The 6,969-nt window shown below is 53.5% G+C and overlaps 1 protein-coding gene across 3 annotated transcripts in view; it reads left to right on the forward strand.

The window, feature by feature from the left end:
• The window catches only part of MYO1H (myosin IH), a 114,932-nt gene extending 108,144 nt beyond the window's left edge, over positions 1-6,788 (forward strand). For all 3 annotated transcript variants that reach the window (XM_042911150.1, XM_042911152.1, XM_042911151.1), the window contains 8 exons: positions 801-884; positions 1,659-1,752; positions 1,938-1,993; positions 2,565-2,700; positions 3,114-3,184; positions 3,542-3,639; positions 4,531-4,630; positions 5,737-6,788. In XM_042911150.1, coding sequence (XP_042767084.1) covers positions 801-884; positions 1,659-1,752; positions 1,938-1,993; positions 2,565-2,700; positions 3,114-3,184; positions 3,542-3,639; positions 4,531-4,630; positions 5,737-5,763 — 666 coding nt within the window. In that variant the 3' untranslated portion in view covers positions 5,764-6,788. The remainder of the gene's footprint in view (positions 1-800; positions 885-1,658; positions 1,753-1,937; positions 1,994-2,564; positions 2,701-3,113; positions 3,185-3,541; positions 3,640-4,530; positions 4,631-5,736) is intronic.
• The last annotated feature ends 181 nt before the right edge of the window (positions 6,789-6,969 follow it).

Consider the following 6,969-nt stretch of genomic DNA (forward strand, 5'->3'; position numbering starts at 1 on the left):
CGACGGGGCTCAGCTGGTGTATCTTTGTGCCACCACCCTTGGCTCGAAAGGCTTTAGCGAAGCACTTCTTTGCAAGGCTGTCCTATGAGAAATGTCGCTCCTCTCAATTCGTACTCTCAAGCCACTGGAGGTTGGTTAGCACAGAGCATTTGCGAATAGCGCTACCCTTGGTGTGGCCTTCCTGATGGCTTATAATGACTGTCACCTAGAACAGCGTTTCTCAAAAGAAGGTCCAAGGATCCTGTGGCTGGAGCACAGTGGGGGCCTCTGTAAGAAACCGGGCCCCAGCCCAGGTCCGCTGAGCAGTTCTTAGAGTCTTTTTTTTTAGCCGGGTCCTCGGGTGACTCAAACACATTCAAGTTTGAGAAGCAGTAGCTTAGCAACGGTGAAAAGGTAATGCAAGATTGGAAGATTAGTTGCTTTCTCGGGCTTTAAAATACTAATGCTGTACTGGGGCGCCTGCGTGGCTCAGTCAGTTAAGCGTCCAAGTCTTGGTTTCAGCTCAAGTCATGATCTCGAGGTTCATGGGATTAAACCCCACGTCAGGCTCTGTGCTGACAGCAAGGAGCCTGCTTGGGATTCTCCCTCCCTCCCTCCCCCCACCCCGCCCCTCCCCACCGCTCATGCTCGCTTGCTCTCAAAGTAAATAAACTTAAAAAAAAAACCAAAAAACCACTAATGCTGTAGTTGAAATCGGACTGAATTCGACTTGCTTTCAGAGCCTCTGTCTTGGTGGCCACAGCCCAAGACTGGGCCTGAGTGAGGCGGGTAGAGCAGAAGTGCGTGTGTTCTCCACACAGGCCTCGGACCTGCTCAGGAAGATGTGCACCAGGAACCTGGTTCGGAAGTACTGTCGCGGGATCACGGCCGAGAGGAAGGCGCTGGTAAGGACGGGGAGCCCGGGCGGGTGGCGAAGGTGCTGGCAGGTCCGGGGTGGGCGGCGCTCGCCCACCATCTCTCCTGGGAGCCCAGGGGTCACACCGGGCGCATGCCTCCTGCATGTGTTGGGGATGGAACACAAGAAGGCCACTTAGAGCCCCTTGTTCAAGGACAGATGTTGCAAGTGCTTCTCACGCTGTTGCCATGGGAACACAGCCCAGATGGCCCCCGTGCTGCACGGAAGGCCGGGCCCCTTCTCTGCTGGAGGGTTTTGTGTCTGCTTGTCTGCAGGTCCGTAAAGCGCTAGAGAGTCCTCTCTCAGGGTCTGCGGGCCGCACGATCTCTGTTGCAGTCACTCGACTCTGCGAGCAGAGCACGGAAGCTGCTGGACAGCACACATGAATGAGTGGCGTAGCCAGGCTGCAAAACAAACAAACAAAAACAAACTTAGAAACAACCGGCAGCAGGCTGGATCTGGCCCCCGGGGCTGGAGTTTGCAGGCAGACCTCTGACCCAGAAGGAGGAAACTGCTGTCTGAAATTCTGAAAATTCCCCTGCTGGGAAGGGAGTGCAAGAGACCAGCACGAAGTGTCAGCTCCAGTCTCTGCCAGCATAATTTTTAGGGGCACTTTGGCCAAAGCCTGGAATGTGCTGTCATTTCCGGGCGGAGGTATGACGAGGCCTCTACAGCTGATCACGGAAAGTGAGCTGTGCCGCGGACCTCCGTCTCAAGGAGCCCCACGGCTCCCACTTTTGTACTTTCCTCTCTCTGTTACCAGATGCAGCAAAAGGTGGTTACAAGTGAACTCTTCAGGGCGAAGAAAGAAGGTTATGCAGAGGCCTTAAACCAGCCCTTCGCCAACAGTCGGATCGGTAAGTACGTTCTTCTGTTTGTGCACTCGCTTAGAGGGTCAGAAGATGACGCCTGACTCCGGAGAGCCTCCTGGCCATAGTGGAGGTCTTGGTCACAGAGAGACGTAAACCCAGCAGGTACCAGTGGCTTTTGCACCACGATGGCGTTTAGTTGACGATTCACTGTGCTCCGATTCCCTCCCCAGATGAAGGAGACATTAATCCCAAAGTACTTCAACTCATCAGCAGTGAGAAAATCCAGGTAGGGATGTGTTGTGTCCTGGCATCAGTCAGGATTCCCTCACGAAGCGTGAGAACAGGGTCTGTCTTCTGTACGAGGGGTGTCTGGAAGTGCTGTTGAAATGCAGGGGTGCGTGGGGATGGGCAGGGTTCACAACTGTGATGCTCTGGGTATTAACAAAGACTGTGGGGCCCGCATGATCCCTAGGTACCTATTTGCTGTTCTTACGGTCCTTATCTGTCACCCCAGGAACCGGGTTGGGTTTTCCTATGAAATTGAGTGAAACACAGCCATGAAATTAATCGTTAAACACCCCCTATTAGCAGCAGCAATGGGGCGGGGTGCCAACATGGCACAACTTAGTAGCCATGCGCCATCTGGGCAGGTTACTTCAGCTCTTGCTGCCTTTGTCCCTCTGTGGGTGGGGGTGGCAGGGTTACGGAGAGGCCCCAGGGTTCCATGGCAGGAAGCGCTGTGTGGTAATACCTGCTCACCGATAAGCAGGTGAGTGCTGGAAGTAAGGAGCTCAGTACTCTGCCCCCTCCGCCCACGGAGTCCCCTTCCCTTCATGGTGACGGTCACCTCTTCGCAGTACGGTGTCCCGGTCATTAAATACGACAGGAAGGGCTTCCGGGCGCGGGAGCGGCAGTTCCTCCTCACTCAGAAAGCGGCTTACGTGGTGGAACTTGCCAAAATCAAGCAGAAAATAGCGTACTCGGCACTCAAAGGTAAGAAGCCAGCGACCGTACGGCTGTTCACGGGGTCGACTTAGCTTCTGGGCTCACCAGTTAAGAAGACACCCTCCAGTGGAAGACCGAAGTGGAGGGTGCCCTTAAAGCCTGGGGCTGCCGGGGCCTGGCCTGTGCTTCTCTTTCTGGCATAAATATCAACGGCCACCCCTTCGCTCCAGTATCCAGCTTGGACAACCGTCCCCTTCTCCGATGACCTGTGCTGTATCCCGAGCACAGCCCTTCACAGCCTCACGGCATGCTCATTGCTGGAGTGTGCCCTTCTTCCTGCTGGGCCCAGCTGGGAGGGAAAGAGTGTGGGGTTGGGGCACCCCCAGGTATGCCTCCTCTTTCTTCCTGCATTGATTTCAAGTTGTCCGGTTCCCGGTCCCTAACTCTGGATCTGTCTTAAGGGGTCTCCACCAGCAGCCTCAGTGATGGAATCTTGGTCATTCACGTGTCGCCGGAGGACAGCAAACAAAAGGTAATTGCCGGCCACCCGTCTCTGCTGACAGAGGGAGACCACCGCCACGATATTCAGTTGCCTGCCGCAGAGCCTCGGTATTGGAGGGTGTTTTCCTTTTGAGCCACTGCTCCCGGGGTGCCTGGGTGGCTCAGTCGGTTGAGCGTCCAACTTTGGCTCAGGTCACGATCTCACGGTTCGTGAGTTCGAGCCCCGCGTCAGGCTCTGTGCTGACAGCTCAGTGCCTGGAGCCTGCTTCGGATTCTGTGTTTCCCTCTCTCTCTCTCTCTCTGTCCCTCCCCTGCTCATGCTCTGTCTCTCTCAAAAATAAAAATTAAAAAAGCCACTGCTTCTGGAACAGCTATGTCTTCTTCTCAGGGGGATGCCGTCTTACAGTGTGAACATATCTTTGAAGCCATTACTAAGCTCGTCATGCTGGTGAAGCGGGGGAACATTGTCAATGTCGTCCAGGGGAGGTAGGTGGTTTTGCCCAGCGATCGCTCACTCACATAGGGAACCGTGGTCTCACATCCCAGTTCTCCAAGGAGGGCCTTATGTTCCTGAGGGAAGCTGTCACTGAGTGAAAGGTGGACCTCTGGGCCAGAGCAGGTGACGGCCACACCCTTCCTGTTGATGGTTGTTGTTCGGGACCGTTGGCCGAGCACGATGGGCCCAGAGCTTTGCAGGCTGCCTACAACTGATGAGGGCAGAGTGGCAACATTACTTTAGGACGGAAAAGAAAACCATCTGACACATAGATGGGGTGCTCTTACTCGATTCTCTCAGCTCTGAAGGATGGCCACGTTTTCCATGTCAGGGGCACAAAGCGGCTAAGCAGCAGGCCCAGTGTCACCTGGCTGGTTGGGGATGGTGTGGGGGTTCCTGAGGCCATGCTGGATTCTCGTTCGCAGACGGGATCAGGAGGCGCTGTGCCCCCCCCCGCCCCCAGCCCCTGGGAAAGCAGGTCTTCCTGCTGCCCCTATTAGGTCTGAAGCCACCCTAATGTCCTGAGCAAATCCATTAGGTACAAGAGGGGGGCACAGAGTGGGGTTGGTTTTGCTGGACCTCACAGGGAGACCCGCCCCCCCAGCCACGAGAGTTTCAGCAGGACCATATGTAGGTGGTTCTTCAGACATCAAATTGGCCCCTTGAAGGACTGAACGTGCTAAAGTAATTTGAGAATAACCACAGGAACATGGTGAGTTTTCTCCGTTACGGAACTGGTGGTCTTTTGGGTACTCAAGTAAAATAAAACTCTATTAAAACAGGAATTTGATCTTGAAACCAGTAAAGCTGCATAAGCGAATTTCTTTTGTAGACAAGAGGCAAAAAAAAGGTCAGTAATTGATGATTTTGTGTATTTCCAGTTTACGGTTTTATATTAGTCCTGGAAAAGAAGGCACGATCGTTTTCGACACGGGACCCGAAGAGCAAATCTATAAAGATAAAAATGGACAGTTAACCGTGGTGAGTGGCTGGCGGGGGAGGGAGGCGTGAGCAGTCTGACATGAGAATATAGACTGTTCACTTCTCCCTCTATTCTCGATTCTGTATCAAAACAGGAAGGTATGGATACCAGGGGTACAGATTCACACAATGAATGAAAAGGGGGGAAAATAAAGCAAGTTCACCTCCCAGTTTTGGTTGTTAGTAAACAGGAAGTTGACGTTCAGTCCTTCTCGGTTTTAAAGGTCGAAGCCACCTTTTCACTGCCTGGTAAAGGCCTTACGCCTTACCACAGTGGTTCTCATTCGTGTTTCCAACACTGGAGTCTCCTGTGAGTTTCCAAAAGTACCAGTGCCTGAGTCTCAGACGCGGTGATGTAATTGGCTTGGCGGGGGCGTGGCCGGGGCTTTGGAATGTGAGCACTCTCTGGTCGGCTCAAGTTCAGCTGGCGTGCTCCATGCTGTGCCCTCCCTCCCGGGTCCGACCACGCGGGACCCGGCATCTCAACAGTCCTCGCTGTAGCGGGAGTACACAGAGCTTAGTTTGATCCAATTTTGCTAGGAAATAGCCTATTACAACCTGAGCGGGCTGAGTGTTTTAAGATGTCTTTTGTATACATGCACCCGGTATCCTTAGTTGATACAAACAAACGAGGAAACGGTCTGTCGACGTACAGAGTGTCTTGTACCTATTTTAATTTATATCCCCTTAACTATGAAACTGTGACTGTGGATGTAAACAGCACCCAAAAGGCTTTTGTGATCCAAATGCCCCTAAACGCCTTCAGGGAGAAGTTGAAATCTTTAAGTACTATTTTGGATTTAAAGCATCAGAGGAGTTTTCAGTCTACGTGCTGTCTTAGGGGCATGACCTTCAGGAGTAATTCTGTCCTGAGAGTCACACGGCCTGACTGGCTCGGGCTGAAGATGCCTTTTCTAAATCCCATTTCCTTTTCTGAATGCCCTCTGCCTCGAAGATGCCTTTTCTAAATCCCATTTCCTTTTCTGAATGCCCTCTGCCTCGAGTCCGGTGGGGCTGGCTTCTCCAGGCTGGTCCACACCCACTGCCCCGCTGTGGACCACCGGGTGAGAAGAGGGCTCTGACCTAAGTGTGGCCTCTCTCCCAAGGTGTCGGTCCGCACGACTTCCTCCTGACCTCTCCGGTGGCTGGCTGTGCTCCGGCTGAGGAAAGCGCCCAGGAAGTGGGGGGCTGTCCAGGTGGCTACACCTTCCGGGAAAGGGGACAGCAGCTCTAGCAAAAGGAGATCCCATCTGAAGAGACTGAGGGGCACCTGTCCCCCTCCCGGCTCTCTGCTGCCCTGGGGCGCCGAAGTCAAAGGTCCTCTTCAGGGGCCCAACCTCAAGTCGCCTACGGGGATGGTGTTCCGTGTCCCTACCTGGACCTTCCCTAGATGGGTATGTGAACACGTCATTATACGGTGGGCGACAGATGCTCTGCCTTTGTCAAGGCCGCAGTGGTCCCGAGGAACACAGGAGCATGTATGTGATCTGAGAGGAAAATTTCATGAAGCTGCAGAATTTGAATTTTGCTTTAACTCAGTGGAACTCACCACACCCGATGCCTTAACGTTTCTGACGCAGCTCCCCAGCTGGAGGCCGAAGCGCCTGTCCCTCCCCCGTCCCCCTTCCCTCCCTAGTATTAAAATCAAAGGGGTAGCAACCCCAGCGGATTCACTTTCTCCCCAAGACTTCCTCGCAGTGTTTAAATTCAAACACTACAGAACGAACGCAGGAAACATTTCAACAGAAGCATTACGTAACTTTTATTTTACACGTCCACAAATGCTTGTACAACATACAGTGACTACTTCTAACGTTTATAGCATTTCTTCTCATAGCACAGAGAGGAAGGTTAGTGACACACAGGCGCGCTACGGTGACGCTGGGTGGAGCCCTAAGGGAGGGCGGAGGAGCGGTGCTGACACTTGGGTCCCGAGCAGCTGCTGTGAGGTGCACGCCAGCACGCGTCAGCTGAGGGGGGGGGGGTACCTGCCCCTCAGCCAGGCTGCTTACCTGCTACCCTGGGGGTGGGGGAGGGGGACAGAAGAGGCTACTCCAGGATTGTCTTGGGCACAGGCCCCCGGTCCCCACCAACAAGGACCTCTGGACAAGGGACCCAAAGCTGTTCTACTTTAACTGTAAGCTCTTACACTGTAATAAAACACTTCACCAAATCTTAGGCCAGTGTTTTTACTTAGATGGTTCTTCAGTATAAATATTGACCTTGGTTTGCCCTTCGTGCTAGCATAAAAATCAGTTCCTCGTAGAATACGTTTGCCGACAGAGCTTGGACCAGCCAACGCTTCCTGTCAGCTCCTGGCTCCGCAGCTAACGGCCTCC

This window comes from Panthera leo, chromosome D3 (assembly GCF_018350215.1).
Source record: "Panthera leo isolate Ple1 chromosome D3, P.leo_Ple1_pat1.1, whole genome shotgun sequence".
In the NCBI taxonomy this organism is placed as follows: Eukaryota; Metazoa; Chordata; class Mammalia; order Carnivora; family Felidae; genus Panthera; species Panthera leo.